At 43.4% G+C, this 19,327-nt stretch overlaps 1 protein-coding gene across 1 annotated transcript in view; it reads right to left on the bottom strand.

Annotated features, from left to right (window-relative positions):
* LOC130206680 (uncharacterized) overlaps window positions 1-2,334 on the bottom strand; it is a 39,079-nt gene extending 36,745 nt beyond the window's left edge. The window contains exons 1-4 of the mRNA XM_056434751.1: window positions 1,910-2,334; window positions 1,609-1,755; window positions 763-864; window positions 525-660 (exon numbers count right to left, since the gene is read on the bottom strand). Of these exons, the coding sequence (XP_056290726.1) occupies window positions 525-660; window positions 763-864; window positions 1,609-1,755; window positions 1,910-2,254 (730 nt within the window). The 5' untranslated portion in view covers window positions 2,255-2,334. The remainder of the gene's footprint in view (window positions 1-524; window positions 661-762; window positions 865-1,608; window positions 1,756-1,909) is intronic.
* Window positions 2,335-19,327: the final 16,993 nt, after the last annotated feature.

Raw genomic sequence — 19,327 nt, 5'->3', positions numbered from 1 at the left:
CACATGACTTAAAATCTATGTAATGTTATTGATTGTCACTTTGTTCGCATATTTTTTTAATGTAGAATCTACTTAATATCATGCCTTCTTTTTGCAAGAATGTACTGAGGAACAGTTAACAAATTACCACATTTAGGACAACAGCAGTTAAACATTTATTTGTGAAACTTGTACACATATTTTAAAACATGAGACTATAAACACTAACAATCTGTGAAACATCAACATCAACAACAACAACGGTTATAATGCAGCAGCATCAAAATAAACTTGTTACTTCTTCTTTTTTTTAAAGCAGAACATCACACATTATTTCTGAACAACAGTTATAAATGAGCACTCAGACCTTTCTTAAGCCAATAGCTTGCTCTTGAGGCTGTTCACTTTCGGGGAAAGCTTTGAACAGTCCAGCTCGAGGAAGAGTTTCTGAAAGGCTTCAAAGGTGTACCTGAGCTTCTTGGGATAGGCAAGATTGACTGCATACGTCAAACCAATTAGCATGGCACAAGCCCTTGGGAAGTTACCCAGAGCGGTCAAGACCTTTGATCCATCTATGACAATTCCGATGTCCTCTATTCCCTCTGACAGATTCATCTGGGTGCTGTATATTGTCATCCCTTGTACAGCAAGGTCCTGTGCCACACTGTCTTGATCTGCATCCTAAAATAACAAGAACATTTTGTATTTTAGACTGTACAGCGAAAGGAGATGGTCCTAAGTAAATAGAGATTGAGAGAGAGAGAGATATGCATTTCAACTTACATCATACTCTTTAAAGAGCTGATCATCAGATTCCCCAAGGTAAACCATCAGACACCGGATGACAACATCTCTGGTTATGTCGATGTTCGGATTGCCAGGAGCCTGAAATAACAAATATATATTACTCAAGGTCATGGTGCAGTTTTTAACACTAAGAGGCTTTAGACTTAAAATACACTGGTAAGAGCAGAGTAATGTAAAATATATATAGAGAACATTATTGTCCAATTCGGTGGCCATACAAACTGATGTAATTAAAAAGATATGCACTTATTTAATACACATTTGTATGGACAGTCACAGGCTAACATTTCCTCCTGCAGATTTAATATAAATTTAGATATAAATCAGTGTTTCCCCCACCATTCTACCAGGGTGGCGGCCCGCCCCCCTAAAATCTCCGCCCGCCACCCTGTAATTTTCTCTTTAGCGCCAGATTACAGCAGAAGGAATTTAAGGTCCCCTTTCTTAAAGAGCACATCTTTGTTCTTTTAGTAAACTAAACGTCAGTTATTGATCGTATCTACACAACAGCATGTCATTTCTGTCTCTACGTGTCGCGGTAACACTTCTCGGTTCGCCGTCTTTGCGCCGCAGAGCTCCGATGCCGGCGTGTCTGCGTGCATCTGAATGGAGCAAAACAAAAAGTCAGTCACCCTCCCCGCCTCTCCCCGGTCACCTTTTTCACCCCTCATGAGTTTGCAGGTATGTGAACACAAACATGTTTTAAGTGTTTGTGTCGGTGTGTCGGTCGGTCGGTCGGTCGGTCGGGTCCCCGTCCCCTGAAGCTGTAAACCTAGGGGAAACACTGTAAATATAAACATAATATGGCCAAATTTAGGATACCTTCAGTAGGATAGTCTGTAACCTCAATCCCATGGCCCCGCCCTTTGAGTGGAAGAGGCTCAGAAGCCTGGGAGAGTGTTCATCCAGCTTGGACATGAACTTCGATTCCAGGTGCACTGTTGTAATTCTGAGAAACTCATCCTGGATCTAAAAAGACAAATGATGTAACCTGTAAATTATATTTGAAAATACCTGAAGCATCATTTATGAGATGACAGTGACTTAACACATTTTGTATAAAATTGCTGACCCCTCACAATTGCAAAGGAATGTTTCTGATTACCATACACTTGTAACTCACATTAGATGCCTCAAATAGAGCTGGCCACCTGGCTTTGATGTCCTCTATGGCGGGTGATTGGTTAACGATTTCATTTCTTCGGTGTGCAAAAGTTTGGGCCATCTTTTCTTTGATCAGTTTTTTGTTGTCTCTTTTCCTTACTTCAGTTAGCAATTGAATCCTGTCCTGTTCTTGACTTTCCTCATCCTCTCCTGCTGGGTAAGGTGGGAGGTAGTTTACTTCTGCCTTTCGAGGCTTTTTCACGTTCTTTGCAGATTTCTGGTCTCCAGGGCTCTTGCGCTTCAACGCATTGCACATCACCTCAGGAACACCGTAGCCTCTGAGTTTGGTGCGATAATTTGCCATCTTGTATTTGAGGCTTTGTTGCCAGCCATAGTAGCCTGAGAAGGAGCCAGGTTCCTTCAGACAAGGATATTTCTTTACAAGTGCCTCAGCAACATCACATATCTGTGCACTTGATGGATAAGCTGTATATGTATATATAGTTTGTCAGCTTCTCCAATATGTCTGCCTTGACCTTTGAGGCAGTCAGAAGTGTTCCATTCTTTCTGTAGTCTTCATCGGCTCTTTCAAGGTACATCTCAGTCTCATATGAAAACTGTGGAATGGGGAACTGCTTTGGCCATGGCTGACATCGTTCAGTGGTGCTTCTCCGTCTAGGCAAGATAATAGTGTCCGTTGAAGATGATGTTCCAGCAGAGGACTCCACATTTGATGCAGATGACTCTGCATAAGAAGCAGAGGACTCTACATTTGATGCAGATGACTCTGCATAAGATCCCGAGTCACATTCTGACTGTTGACCAAAAGAAATGTCCACACTTTCATCAACTTGCTGTAAATTAAGAAGAATCTTGGGAGCATAGACGACCTTTACAGTGTCTTTGTGTTTAATTTGGTCCGTTTTATGCAGTGTGAAGTAATCTTCAAATTCTGAGTCCAAATACTGAAGACTGAACTCCTCCAGAATTCCAAAGTTCTCTTTCAGAATAGTTTGCAGCTCCTCCACAGTCGATGGGATTCCTGATGGAAGGACCAACTTCTCAATCCGGTCGTTGATGATTACTCGCAGTTTTTTCTCCATCTCTCCAGCCTGATAAGAATATGAACAGACAGAAGCAGACGCTTAGACAACACATACAGTAAATACTACAATGAAGAGCATAGACGTTCCACCAGAAGAAAAAAAAGAAACAAACAAACTCAGAGATAATATTACTGACAACTGAAATACACTTTAATTTTCTACAAAATATTATATTTCCTAATTATGTCATCATATCATAAATCACTGATAATTAACAGTAAATAGAACTCTGATAATTTTTTGTGTATTGTCATGTATTGTATTAGTTATGTGTCTAATGTAAATTAATGCTGCTATCATGTTGGACCACTTTGTTTTTCAACTATTACAATTTTAATTTAATATGCCCAAATCATTTAACTTTAATTCATCAATTTATACAGACTTTTTAAGATATATTTGTATATATTAAGTATTGACACCAAACAAGTTAATTATTATTATTATTACCTCATTGATGGAATCATAACAATATACTGTATATGTAAGCCCTAACATATAACATAACTGTCATGAAATTGCTCAAAAGAAATTAAAATTCCAGTTACATGAACCAGAATACAGATAACATGATGCATGTGAAGATGTAGGGTTCAATATAATGTCATTTACCTAAAACGAACAACAGATGTGGCGTTTGAGTGTAACCAAGCGTTTTCCTCCCACACTGTATGCAGCCAAGGGGTAGACATCACCAAGTTTCTGCTGCTCCCAAAGTCCCATTTTCCCAGTGTCCTCCAACTGAAAAGACCGTCGATGCTCTTCATACCAGGCAGCAAGTAACTGTACAATGAAGTGTACACAGTTGTCCAAAATAGCAATCTGAATAATCTCAGCAAAATCAGGAAGTCCGTCTGTAGAACCATAGGACAGGATCATCCCAACATTGTACCTTGTTCCATAACAGGTGACAGTCTTGGCTAACAGCACAGCAGACCGAAGTGGTGATGTTTCTCTTAAGAGTCCCTGTATGTCTGGATGCAGCACATTTAAAGACACCTCAGATATTTTAGTAACACACAGTGCCTGCTTTCCACCATGTGTTTGCAGGTGGTATGCCATCATCATCTGGTGTCGTGTCGAAAGGGTCAACAAGACATTCCTGAAATTGTTAGTGTGCCTCACAACCTTCTTAAAAAAGCTGTGTTTTGCCTCGAAGCGCATTGTCCACACACCAACCAGAGGCCCATTTTCTTCAATCAATGTAGGGTAGTGTTCCAAAAAATGGTGTTTTGGTATCAGTCTCTCTTCTGGAAAAACTGACAAAAGTCTGTTACGATGTTCAGATATTTTAAAGTCAAGGTATGCAATAGTCTCAAGTGTATGAACAGGAGCAACCACCAATTCAACTATGTCTTTTAAAGCCAAAAGAACCTGCCAAGCAGAATCACCCTCAGGTATCAGTGAACCAACAATGAGTGGCAACAACCGTATTAGGGCCCAGTTTTCATGAGCATTTCCCCCGATGGATATGCGAGTTATGTAACTTTGAGGGATTTCCTGAGGGCTATTAGTTTTGTCTGAGCCCTTATAGGGGAAACATTTAATTAACTCGTTAATTTGAGTCAAATTAAAGTATTTCTTCCGAGTGAAAACCTGAATACACAATGCCAGTTCCCTTGGAACAATCCCTTCAAAAACATCATGAAGTACATCTGGTGGGTACCCAGAGACAAAGTGAAAGTGAGTCAATTTGTCGGTCAGTGGACACGACCGCTTCACACCAAAGAAATGCGTTAAACTGGGATTGTCTTTAACAGTTTGTACATGCTGTGGCACCCGGCGGGTGCCCCGTGACTGAGAAATAATAATTAAACTGTCCACACCCAATTTACCATCAAATGCAAAGTCTTTTATTTCCCAATACCAGAGGTTTTAGTTCAATCGGGCGTATCCCCACTTCCCTCTTGTGGGCTTCTCTCCTGTCTTTTATCTGCTGGTGATTGGTTGCCGTGCCTCCAATCACCCCCAGGTGTTTTCACTTTTGTCGTCTGGCTGTCGGTGTTCCGTTGGCTCCCTCTCTGGGCCGCAGTGGGGAAGTACAGGGAACAGTCGGTATTTCCCATCCCTTACTTCCCCTCGTGGTCTCGTCCGTGGCTGGCTGCCACACACCCCCCTCCTCAGCTCCAACCGGGAGGGCGGGGCGGCCCATCCCCCCAAGGCGTCTCTCCGGGACATGGCATCCGCGGCCCCGGACCTGTGGACGACGGAGAAGGCAAAGGATTGAAGGGACAGGAACCAGCGAGTGACCCTGGCATTAGTTTCTTTGTTCCTTGACATCCAGACGAGAGGGGCGTGGTCCGTGACAAGGGTGAAGTGCCGTCCCAACAAATAATATTTTAACTCTTCCAACGCCCATTTAATGGCTAAACATTCTTTCTCGATCGTCGAGTAGTTTTGTTCTCGGGGTAGCAGTTTTCTGCTGATATACGTAATGGGGTGTTCCTCCCCTTCTTGCAGCTGTGATAGAACGGCACCCACCCTGTTTCCTGTCTGGACGATGAGGGGTTTGGAGAAATCGGGGGTCACCAACACTGGTCCTGAGCAGAGCGCCTCTTTGAGCTCTTGGAATGCCTTCTCCGTCTCTTCTGTCCACAGGATCGGCTCCTGGTGAGGTCCGTGAGGGTGCTGCGAGGAGGAGAAATGGGGACAAGCTGGTGAGCCCACGAAGGTTCGCACCTGCTTTTTGGTTTGGGGACCTTGCCTGCCTGGGGTTTGTATTGTAAACCCCAGGTAATCGGCGACACTTCTTGGGGTTGGCGGTCAGCCCGGCCCCTCTCAGGGCTCTCAGCACGGCGGTGACCTGCTGGAGATGGGTCCCCACTCCTCCCCATGGATGACAATATCATCTATGTAGGCTGCTGCATATTTCTGGTGGGGCCGGAGTCCATCAGCCTCTGGAAGGTGGCCGGGCTCCATGTAGGCCAAACGGGAGCATTAGGTAGTGGAACAACCCGTCGGGGTGATGAAGGCGGTCTTCTCCAGGGTACCTGCCAGTACCCTTGGTCAGGTCTAGGGTGGTGATATATCGGCTGGTCCCGATCAACTCGTCCACCCTAGGCATGGGGTATGCGTCGAACTTGGATATCAGGTTTAGTTGCGAAATCATTACAGAACCTGAGGGTACGGTCTGTTTTGGGGACCAGCACAATGGGGCTACTCCACCCACTATGGGACCCTTCGATCATCCCGTCCTGTCACATCGTTTAACCTCTTGACGGCTTCTCTCCCTCAGCTTTACCTTCTTCCTGATGTGATGTTCCAGAAGGTTGGTATGGCGGCTTCAGAGAACACATCTCTATGGCGGTCGATCAGCTCTCGGAGGTCCTGGCGTTGTCTCTCGGATAGCTGCATTTTAACAAATTGATGTGATATACCTTCTTGACCTCTCCCACCTTTTCGATCACGTGCCATTTGGCCAGGAACTTGCACCCGAGGTGGGCACCAGCACCAACACTCTGTCTCCGGCGCGAACACCGGGGCTGTGCGCTCCTGTTGTAGACACGGGCTTGGGCGGCCTGGGCGGCCTCCATGTGTTCTCTGTGGCCATTCTCTCCTGTACCTCCTCCACGTGTTCCACCAGGGTCCGATGGGGTGAGGTTGTTGCTCCCAGGCTTCTTTGGCCAGGTCTAGGAGTCCTCTGGGTTGTCTCCAGAAAATCCTGTGGAAGCCTGGGGCACCTCACGAATGGCAAACATTAGGTGTGGTAAGAGCTGATCCCACCTTCCGTGATAACTTTCCTCAACATCTGTTTCAGGGTCTGGTTGACCAGCCCGTCAGTCTGAGGGTGGTATACTGACGTTCTCAACTGGGTAATGTTCATGACTCGGCATAGGTCTTTCATGATTCGGGACATGGTCTGTTAGGGATGCCTACCCGTGAAAACATTAGCATTAGCTCATGAGCTATTCCTTGGAGGCCATGGTGGTGGCGTAGTCTAGGACTACTAGGATGTATTGGTGTCCTCGGGCACTTTTGGCAGTGGGACCAGGTCCATCCCTATTCGACTAAGGCAAGGGACGGTGATGGGGTCTGGGTGCCACCTGTTGGCACTCGGGACAGCTCCGGCAGTACTCTACGGCTTTCTTTATGCCTGGCCAGTAAAACCTGGCTTTAATCCTCTCTAGGGTTAGCAGGAAGACCTCAATGTCATCCGCGGGGGTCTGCTTGGTGAGGAAGCGTGCGGGGTGGACCCGGCGGTCCCTCTCATAGCCAGCCTGCTCCTCCTGGGCCCGTGAGTTGGGTCCGCAGAAGCTCGGTGGTTTGCTGCTGCACCAGCAGCTGCTGCTGTTGATTGTTAACTATGAGCTGTTGATTGTTAGCCACGAGTTGTGCAATCAGTTAAATCCTTTGATTCCATTGTAGTTGGGGTTTAATCATTATCTTCAGTCAGAAAAACCCGCATTCTCCACCATATGTACCCGCCCGGCGGGTGCCCGTGACTGAGAAATAATAATTAAACTGTCCACACCCAATTACCATCAAATGCAAAGTCTTTTATTTCCCAATACCAGAGGTTTTAGTTCAATCGGGCGTCTCCCCACTTCCCTCTTGTGGGCTTCTGTCCTGTCTTTTATCTGCCACGCGGGTGGTGATTGGTGCCTCCAATCACCCCCAGGTGTTTTCACTTTTGTCGTCTGGCTGTCGGTGTTCCGTTGGCTCCCTCTCTGGGCCGCAGTGGGGAAGTACAGGGAACAGTCGGTATTTCCCATCCCTTACTTCCCCTCGTGGTCTCGTCCGTGGCTGGCTGCCACAATGCAAACTATGGTCCTCCTTTGTACGGGGTGGAAATGTTCCACCTCGCACTTCATGTGTCTGGTACTTGGAAGAATGTCCAAGACAAAACCTACATGTGTATGGCCCTGTAAAACTTTCAACTAGTCCACTGATCGAATGTGCACCGAGATTATCAGCTGTGACAGTGTACTGTCCCTTTAATACTTTTTCCAGCAATGGGAATGAAAACACCTTCCTTTTCTAGAGTGACAAGATCTTTCAAGAGTAGTTCCAAAACTACTTTGTATTCAAACTGTTTGACATCAACAGCTTTGCAAAGTAAAGCTAGCTGTATTGACGTTAATTCAGATTGCAATTCAATTGGCAAATTTGCCAAAATCCAATAAATGGCTGTAATTTTATGTTTTTTCCTTGAAGTCCCTAGAGGGTTACACACCTCAAAATCATCTACATAAAGGATTATTGAGATTCGTGTTTCCTCTCCAGAATAAAAATCATTTTGCTTGTAAAATTTGCCATCAAAAATTGACTTAATATATCCAGTGCTGTTTGAACACCTGGATAAGATTGCCTCTGCAACGTCTTTATTCTTTAAAATTTCCTGCAGAGTTTTGAGAATGGGCACATACTGAAAGGTTTTGTTCTTATGAAAATCAAGAATATATTCAACAGGGTCAACACACTGGAAATGCTCCTTAAAATACCTTCTTCTCTTAAAAGCTGAACTAAGAGGACCACCTGCCCCTAGTGCTGTACTAATGGTATGGAAGTTGCACAGTTGTTCTGCCAAGTCAGTTATGAATGCCTGGTCTACAGTACACTTATTTAATCTCAATGTTGAATCAAGTGTATTTCTAACAACGGCAACAGATGCTGAAGATGAAATGAAGTGGAGGTCTTCAACCAAGGCGTCAATGCACCTCACAGATGCACTGCATATGCTTTCTAGCTTCAGCAGAAGCAAGGCAATTCTTTTCAGAACTAGGTCTGATGCACATTCGGGATCACTATCTAAACTAGTTCCCTCATCAGCACTGGCCTCTGGTAAATCAGAGAGGTCGGCTGTCTGGTTATATTGTCTTTCATACACAGCTTGCTTAAAATCACTCAAACAATAGGGTTGGTGTCTTCTGCTTTTGTGTTTCAGAAATGTATTGTAAATATTTGTCTGAAAACTGCACCCTTCAAATACACAAAAGACAGTTTCATGGACTTTCAGATGATTTCCAATATGCTGAAAGAAGTCCTTCTCAGTAGACCAACTATCATCACAAACTAAACACTTAAAAGTGGAGATGATATTTGGCTGTAGACTTTCCTTAGTGCCATGGTACCTGGACAAATGTGTGCGAAGGGCACTGAGTTTTGAATGTGCAAGGGCAACCATCATAGAGACATGGCTGAGATTGCGCATGACCAAATGTTGAGTGCAGTAGTCTGTAATGCTTTAGTAGGTTCCCTTTTGTAGCAGACAAAGACTTGCAGATCTTACACTGCCATCCCATAGGAAAAAACCTAAAGTAATAAGAAAAGAAAAAAGTTAAAACAAAATAAACTATTATTAACTTGTACAGAGTATAACTTTACAAACAGTAACCGACTGCAATAATAGTGCTAATAATTACATAATGTACAGTGACATGTAAAACTTGAGGACCTTTGATTTTAGTGTTGGTTCTTTTTCAATCTCAATGTAGATCGTTTTTGTCTGCCATCTAAAGAATGCAGGGTTTTTCCTACGTAGAGAAAATGTGGGCGCGCGCCTAAGCCGTTTTCCCGAGCGCCTATGACAAATCCCGAGCGCCTAAGGCAAAAAAAAGTCCGCGATGGAAAAAATAAATAATAATCACCGCTGAGCGAGGCGCGCGCCGGCAGGGGGGGGGGGGGGGGGTGAGTGAGTGTGTGCTCACCCGTGTGCGCGCATCATGGCAGAGCTTCGATGCCGGCGCGCGCATCGCTCTGTCTCGCGAGTCGAGAATTTGTTTGGGGGGAGATTTCACCCTGTTATAATAGTAGGGGGAACACTGGAGTTGATACGCGTGTCTTCTTGTCTGATCAATACGCAACTGTGAGGTGCGCGAATGGACCGAGCGGACAGCTGATGATCACTCACTCAACAGCCCGACCTGTACGAATAGACGGTGCACGCGCCAAGACATTTTTTGGGAGCACAGAAGACCCATTTTAACCCAGGAAAAACCCTGGAATGTTCATAATAAGAGCACGACACGTAAAGCATATTATCAGACGTCCTGTCAGACAAAGTAAAAAAAAAGAAGACCTGTCAGCCCTGAAGTCCCCAATTTGAGCCTAGCACTCCGCACTTATGAAAAAGAAACTATTTTTAATTAATATGCCAAATGCTACACATCAAATTAAACAGCGGAACCTGGGCTACAAGAATATATAATATTGACATGCCCCAAACACTACATTAATTACGAATTATCACATTTCATCTCGCATATTTCTAAACAGGTCGGCGTTTTTCGGTTGCTAACGCTACGTAGCATTTCGCTACAAACTCAATCGACACGTGTAAAGAAAGCAGAGTCTGGGGATTCGGGAGATAAACGCGCCGCCCGGACAAATGTGGCGTCTATCGCAGCCACACGCGTCCGTACGTTGACTTTTCATGGGATTCAGTCGCGCGAAAAAATAGTTTTGCTTTTGGTGTGAACGCACGTTTAGGGCTGGAGAAGTTTTAAAAACGTGTCGGCCCACCCCTCGCGACACAAATTCAGACAGGCTTTTCGGAGGTTAATGAACAAAGTGCCGTAGTATTCTGTGCAGAGCCACAGTAAATTTATGTACACACTTAATGGAATGAAAAACACGAAAAGCATTGCAAACAGGACATTTTCATGAAATTATTAAACCAACCCGGGCGCTCCGGACAGAACGTAACATGTGGACATGTCCGGGCAAAAGAGCACGTTTGGTCACCCTCAGATATAGGCTAAATTAAACTTAATATACTGCCACAAAACAATGTTCAACCGCTGGAACAACATAGATATAAAGTGTTGTTATTAAAGCTTCTTAACTTGAGCAGATGGCAATCGATGGCGGATGTGGCAGACATCAACGTTGGTGTGACGCAAATCCCTTGGGCGGAAGTGTTGGGCGGAAGTGTACCGGGTTTAAAACCAAAGAGTTTCCATTGAGTGGAATTTATTAATTTTTCGACATTGTTGACTTTACTGATAAAATATGATTAAATTCTACTCAGTGATTTTGGGCTGATATTATTCAAACAAAAATAAGTAAAATGCAAATGATTAATAATTCAAATTTCATTAAATCAACATAATATACCAAACTGCACTCAGATATATTTTTTAAGTAAAGGTTACTCATATTTATTTTGTAAATATTAATTGAGCTCATTCCCACTTTTTTGAGTGTATTTGAATTCATTGAAAGGTTAGTCCTTTTCTAGGGGATCCGATAGAAGCACTAACAGCTATACAGTTTGAAGTGGCTGTGAACATTTTATTCCAATAAAACAGATGGAAACGAACGAGGAGATGCAGCAACGTGACCAAGAAAACTACAAATGTTGAACTACAAAATGACGACAAGCTCGAAAAACAAAAAGGAGGTGCATAAAGAGTACGAAGAGACTCAAAACGTACAGATGGAAACTGTTGGCTCAACACCCAGTCATGTCATCTTCACGTGATGCAGTTCTACTTTTCTGCGTCAATGCTAATGAGAAAGCCCAGTAAGGTTTGAAACCGGTCTAATCTGTGTTTCAGCTCTTTCAGCCTTGTCCTGCATGACGGTTTGCTCGTGTGAATCCAGTTGTCCTCTCACCTCTCCAGCTGACTCACCGCTGTCTTCCCTCATCAAATCCCATAAACAAGGAAAGCCGTGGATTAGTCCCGGCGAAATACACTCAGCTCATTTGATAATCACGGTTTCTCCCCAATCTCTGCTAATTAACAATGGATGTGACAAAATTAATCTGCACGAATGCCTGTGAGTATCCATCGGTGTTATCAGCGGCTCATGAATGGAATTCCTTCCCGCCTTTCACGGACCGTTTTTTTGGCAATAAACTGTTTTTGGTCCGACTCCAGCACATTGATAAGCAGTTGGCTGAGTATCACCACAACGTGCCCATGAGACCATTCAAGGTTCATACGGTAGATGTATCACTCCCAGTGAAATCACCACATGGCCACGGTATCTTTCTAAGGCCGGGCATATTATGACACATGTGATCACATTGGCTGACTGAGTTTGATTCAGACCAAGTAAGTGATTGATAATGATCTAAAGTAGACAAATGATGAGATTCCACAATAACCCCGTTGAAGAGGTGAATTGCCCAACCCAAACTTTTTCTTACTGTATTTGCATGGCATTGATATATCTGACAAATGAGAACTAGGACAACAACACCTTTTTGTTACTCCCACTTAAGTGTAATGGTCATAACGTGGTAACACCTAAGCTAGGTCTTAATGTCATTGATTGTTGGCGATACTGTCTACGCCTGTGGAGTCTAAAATGTTGGATCTTAATCCAGTCATCTGCTACTATTAGTGCACACAGTGATTGGTGGTAGAACTGACCGCAATGCAAGGGGCACCAGCTCATGGCTTGCATAGTTGGTCTGGGCCAGTTTATTCCTATGTGGATTTGGACGCGATCAATTAGTGTACAGATTGTTAAGCCCTCTGAGGCAAATTTTTCATTTGTGATATTGGGCTCTACAAAATAAACTGAATTGAATATGATAAAATATAGTTCATAGTAGGAGCGCTTTTTCTTTTTATACTTAACACATCTTATCACTGAACTTCAACCTGCAATAAAAAAAAGCAGTACTGTTTATAAACAAAAGAACTGACATATTTTCACCTAAAGGTTTAGAACAGGGGGGTCAAACTCATTTTCACCGTGGGCCACATCAGCATCATGGCCGCCTCTTAAAGGGCCGGTTGTAACAGAAGTATATAAACGTATAAACTACTCTCAAACATATTTTTAAATAAATCTTTGTATTTAATTATTGTTTATTTTAGTGTAGAAATATTGGACATGATACAGTCATCATGATGCTAGATGTCCTTCACATAGAAGTAGTCATATATAAAATACATGTTAGCCACTTAATAGTATATTTAAAAATTTAAGAGACACAAAAATCTACACAGTTGAAACATTTCTATGTTTTTAATGGTAGTCATGTCTCCCAACACCAATATGTGATTTATTTGTATTTATTTCAACTCGGTCTGATACGTAATGTGAAACTACATCGCCAAACAAGCAAAAACACATAAAAGACCAAAAAGTAAAAGGTAGGACTCGTTTCCTCAAATATGTGACACTGTGCAAAGCCATTGGCAAATCATTTGGTAATGTCGAAGACATGTCACATCATTTCATTTAGTAATCACTCAGTCATTTGTATGCACATACTCAATGAGAATGGGAGCCTCTCTGATCATCGAACAAGACATCTGACCTTGAGTGAGAAAAGAAATATCCCATTCGGTGAAATCAAACACACTTTTTTCAGAACACTCTTATTAGGATGCCCGAGCGATCGTGGAGCCAAATGAGCCGATCAGGAGTCAAAAAGCATTTTTGGATGAAGCTTTATTTTATTTTTATTTACATTTAAACACCACATAAAGGTTCCCCCAGCCTCTACTGGTCTCCACCCACCCCCTCACAAACAAATTGAGCACGTTATACCCCTGGTGACTAGACCTTCCATCTAGAGGTCAGTAAAGACATAAAATCATGGATGACCTGCAACTTCCTGATGTTAAACTCAGACAAAACTGAAGTTATTTTACTCGGTCCAGAACATCTCAGATCAATTATCTGGTGATGTGGTTTCTGTAGATGGCATTGCGCTGGCATCCAACACCACTGTAAAGAATCTCGGCGTCATCTTTGATCGGGACTACGATATGGAGGCCTAACCTGAGCCGGACCACCCCTTCCATCCACATTGGACTTACTGCGCCCGGTGAACTGGATATCACGGCTAAAGGCCGTTCTTCTGTTCCCGGCTCTGGCTGTCAGGAAAACTTCTACAAGGTCTCTTTTGCCGTCTAGGGGTCACGTTCACGGATCCAACTATCCTCAGAAATAGCTCTAGAATCAAAAACGTGTACAGCGGAGCTCTCTGGTTTTACTCATTTGGTAAACATGTCCTTCATACGCACATACAGTTCACATGGTGTTTCACCATGATTAATGTCCAGTGATCTGAACCTTCGTCTGTAGGTCTCAGCTGTGATTACCTAAAATAGCTTATTTGACCTTTTCATACTCTTTAGACTTTGCTACTTCCATACGCACATAGGCACTGCATGCTTTACCTGTGAGCAAAGGAACATGATGAATAGCCCACTCTTTGGCCAAACAGTAGCAAATCTTTCAAAAGTTGTAAGGTAAGGCTGGCCATCATCACCGGACCTCCCTCCTCTGTCATCATCAATGCTTGGATTTTCCATTCAATTAAATTCAATTCAGTTTATTTTGTATAGCCCATTATCACAAATTTGCCTCAGAGGGCTTTACAATCTGTACACATACGACATCCCAGTCCCAGGACCTCACATCGGATCAGGAAAAACTCAAAAATAAATTTCACGGGGAAAAAAAGGGAAGAAACCTTCAGGAGAGCAACAGAGGAGGATCCCTCTCCAGGATGGACAGAAACAATAGATGTCATGTGACCAGAAGGAATCATAACAGAGTAACAACACATTCAATGAGTATGACAGTGTGTATGAATAGTTGGTAGTAGGCATGGACCACGATCCAGACCTCCATGATCCATCAGGCAGATGGAGGTAGAGAGGAGGAGTGGGCGGGGCATCAACAGGGCCATGACATCAGACCCAGCCAGGTCCAATGGACCCTATGAGACGTGAAGTCACAAGGACTCCGGGGAGGAAGCAGAGTTAAATTCTGCTGTCATATTCACCTCTCATAACAGTCATCTGCGCTTGAATCAGATGAACGTCGTGCTGCATACTTCGGCATCTCTGGTCTTCACATGTGGTCTCTTTTTCAATCTGCTTATCTTTTGCTTCTAAGGAGCAAACCAGCGACTTTACCATGCTATTCAATTCCTCCGTGCCATCAGGCGTCCTGGCTGCTGCAGTTGCTTGCCCGTCAACTGAAGTTTCTGGTACCCCTTTCTCTGGACACTTCTTTTTTCCTCTCATCTTTAGTTCCTTTAATACATATCGACTGGCCTTCACCGCTGCCTGGTTTTGATGAAATTTAAGTCTAAATTAGAGACAGAGAAAAAAAAACATAACATGTAATTTACTGAGTCACAAATATAACATTACAAACTCTGCAAAATAGGAGCTATTGGCACAGTGGTAAGAGGAGAGGCAGAGACGAGGTGTGATCCAGATTTCTGCAGAAGCCCTCAGTGTAACAGAATCCACTTCATTTCAATTGGAGCTGAGAGTGATAAACAATCTGAATAATGTTCCTGAAGTGGTCGAATCTCTTTAGGACCCAGAGAGCTGGAGGGCAAAACGGGTGAAGAGGATTGTTAATTCCATTGAAATGGTGGCTAGAGGAGTGGAGGAGTCTTGAGATTCAGCCCAACGGGGACAAAAACTCCCCCCTCCTTTATCGTGTTACTTATTACACTCCCACCGCAGGGGCCTAAAGCTTAAACTCAATTATTCCTCCCACGGTTAGACAAATAGCCACGTCGGCTTGGGAGAATGTTCACACTGTCCCTCAGTGTATTCGTGCTGGCAATGCATTGATATGTGGGGCGAATATTAGCCTTTTATTAAATCTGGTCCAGTCAGCGTCATCCACCTTATACATGATGGATATGATGCAGTTTGTTTGGTGTTTCATGGAGAAAAAAAACAATCAACAAGGAGACTTACCAGGTCGGTGTCCTCAACGGGTGGAATAATAAATGACTCAGAAGTTTGAAAATATATTCAAGAGACTCAGAATATCCAGTGTGTTATCGAACTGTCATGGTGAAGAGCTCTATTTTTACTGTATATTTCATATTCCTCACCCATGGTCATTAACTTGAGCACAGCCTTAGGCCCCGTTTACACGATGGGAAAACGCATATATTTTCATGCGTTTTGGCCTTTCATTTACACAAAAACGGAGGTTTTATCACGGAAAACGATCATTTCTAAAAACTCCGGCCAAAGTGGAGATTTCTGAAAACTCAGTTTTTGTGTTTGCGTGTGAACTAAGTCAAACGGAGTTTTAGGTTGTCAAACGTCACAGTATGCGACTAAAAATGCTTCACGTCATGTGAGCGTCCTATGTTTACAGTTAGTTTGGCCGCTCCTACCAGGGTTGCCAGGTCTGTGTGTACCAGCCCAATATCTGAACTCAAAATATGCCCGTGCCAAACCATATACACTGCTTTTAAAGTGTGGGTATGTGGACGTGTCCAATGTCCATGTGTTTACGTGCTGATCTGGAGTCAGTTTGGTAGGATTTGTGTATAAATAAATTATTTCATTTAAAATATGGATTTTTATTGAAAGATATTCATGTAATTTGCATGCAAAATAGGTCTACCCGAACCAGCGGACAACAAATTCAACCCGCGGCAACACTTCAAAAGTAGCCCAATTCCGCGGGAAAACTGGCTCCTACGTCCAGTGTCGACTGCCTTCATTTTCGTTGTCAGGTGCGCCCGAGTTATTTCCTCCTTGACATGAGGAAGCTCCTCGGATGTCTCGAGTCTTGAGAATTCTGATTGGTTTGCATGTCTTTATCCTTCTCGTTACACTGCCGACTACAGGTTTGGCATAGTTATGATGGCGCCCGGGGGCGTATTTATGCGGGTTCATATAAACAGAAACTTTTTTGAAAACGACCTTGTGTGTACGACGTTATTTTTGAAAACGGAGGGGCAGAAATCTTCGTTTCTGTAAATACCCGGCTATGTGTAAACGTGGCCTTAGGGACAAGGTGAGAAGGTCAGATATTTATTTGAAAGTAGTCGGTGGTTTGGGTATCTGATGGGGACGCCACGTGGAGCCTCCCTCTGAATATTTTCTTAGCAAGGAAAATAGGAAAACTGGGTAAACCCAGAATACAGAGGGATGGTATGTATACAATCTGAACTGGGTACACTTCAGGATGATGGGACGAAGCATCCCCATTGCCAAATAAAATGCTCCCTAGTAGACATTTCTGCATGTCAGATTATGGTGATGACCATGTTTTCTTATTCCAAATATCAACATAACATTTCTGAACTTTTACATCCGTCAATGGCAACTACAGTAATGCTATATTGTGTATATGACAAGGTTGATATGGTTAAGATTAGACAACATGAACACCTGGTTAAGGTCATGCAAGATATCTGAAATGCTACACATCCATAAGCCCAAACTTTAAGCCCTCTTTACCTCAACAAGTGGCAAACTACTCCCTGCCTTTGCACTGAACACGTTGGACCTAAATTGCGATGTGTGTAAATCTACCGTGGACATGATGCTACTACTATACTGGGCTTTGATTAGGAACTGAAATACATCCATTTGTAGTAGTTGTCAAAATTACTTTGTAGCCATCTTGTATGTCTTTGTTTGTTGCTTTGTGGTCTTGTGGTCCTTTTGCATCTATAGTTGTTTTGGGCGCTTTTGTAATCTTTTTGTGCGTCTTTGTCGTCGTTATATATTTCTCTGTGATCATTTTGAGTCTCCTCCGTGTCTCTTTGAATGACATTTTGTAAGTGAGGGGTGTGTGTGTACGGGGGGGGGGCTCAATTTGTGCCTGGTTCGGTCTATGATTTACTCAAATTGATTGGAATATGTAAAGTGAATTAAATCACGTTTGTGATTCAATTCACTTTACATATTCCAACACATATTCCAAGACATGGGAAACGATTGAGAGTTCTGGAACCGGGTGAAACTTCTCTTCATCGAGGAACATACAGTGGGTACGGAAAGTATTCAGACCCCTTTAAATGTTTCACCCTTTGGTTTCATTGCAGCCATTTGCTAAAATCAAAAAAGTTCATTTTATTTCTCATTAATGTTCACTCGGCACGCCATCTCGACAGAAAAAAACAGAAGTAGAAATGTTTGCAAATTTATTAAAAAACAAAAACTGAAATATCACATTGTCATGTATATTCCGACCCTTTTATTTTAAAGGGTTCTGAATACTTTCCGGAACCACTGTATATGATAATGACAATTAATGGACCTAAAGCAAACAAGCCAAGATGCAGCTTTGCAAATTATTTTGATAACGGTTACCTGTGTGGTTGCACTATCCAGCCAAACCAGTACACGTAGGTCAAGAAAGCTCCACTCAAAAGGTCACATGAAATGCACCCTGTACCCGGCACACTTACATGTGTGTGGATTATTTTTTTAACACTGGGATACGTGCATGCTGTGGAGGTTTGAGGTGTATTCCCACTTCAATTTGTCATGGGGTGTCACGGTTGTCGCAGCGAGAGAGGACCCAAATACCGACATTACTGCACAAACTAAGATGTAATTCCACAGACCAGACAGGCATGACAAAACGCAGACCAAACAGGGTTTAAATACACAGGCAAGGTGAGAGGATTGGACAACGGGGAACGAGACACAGGTGAACACAATGAGGGCGGGACCAGCAATCACACAGAAGGAAACAATCAGGAACAGGGCAGACAATCACAGGGAGACAGACGACACAAGGACTTCTAAACAACACAAAACTAGACACAAACTCCAGATCCTAACACAATTAGCTCCAGTTTTCTAAAACATCTTCAGATAAACAGTTTAGGTGTGGCTACTTCCTGTCTTCCCCACACATATTTAAGTTATAGACTGTACAATGTAGACAGTGTACAAGAGGGGTAAATGTAGAGAAAAATACAGAAGTATTATGGGAGAGGGGGAACAAAGCTCCATGTTCCAGATCAGTGGGCCACCAGGCGTCATTCGCCTCTGTGTCTATGTTGACCATTTCTGTGTCTGCTTCTCAATAACAACTTTTCAATCCGTTGCCGTTTTTTTGTAAAGTAGCAGCAGGTCGTGTTCAGTTTGTAACAAGACTGACACGCCTGTGATGTTCACGTGAAACGGCCTGCCGGGTCTCCGTTAGCCATGCGCCAAAATTGCATTGTCAATTATTTTCCAGAGAAATGAAGCTTCGCGTAAGTTCAGACAGGAAGACCATACCTCTCACGCCAGCCTTTCATCCCTCAGTCCGATAAACATTTCCCACACATGCGCACTCATTACTTACTCGCCGTCATCGCTCGGCGCCGTCAATCATGACTCCAGATCAGCTGGTCCACTCTATCCAATAAGCACGGGGAAATGATGACATGGCGAGCCAATCGTCTCGCTGCTGTCTCATTCAAATATGACCGTCTCTCTACCTTCAGTTCATTCAGGTTGCTGTCATGCACCCCTCCACCACCCCATCGCCAGCCAGTCTTCAAGGATCCATCAGCTTCAACTCATCATTCCATCAGCTCATCAGCCACCACCAGGTCTGGACTCCACGGGGGGGATCTATCTCGTTGCTGATCGGGGCAGTCAGCCCTCAATTACAAATCTCCCCGTAGAGTCCAAGCGCCAAAGATT

This window comes from Pseudoliparis swirei, chromosome 16 (assembly GCF_029220125.1).
Source record: "Pseudoliparis swirei isolate HS2019 ecotype Mariana Trench chromosome 16, NWPU_hadal_v1, whole genome shotgun sequence".
In the NCBI taxonomy this organism is placed as follows: domain Eukaryota; kingdom Metazoa; phylum Chordata; class Actinopteri; order Perciformes; family Liparidae; genus Pseudoliparis; species Pseudoliparis swirei.
The sequence above is the reverse complement of the archived record's forward strand: the minus strand, read 5'-3'. Positions and strand labels throughout refer to the sequence as shown.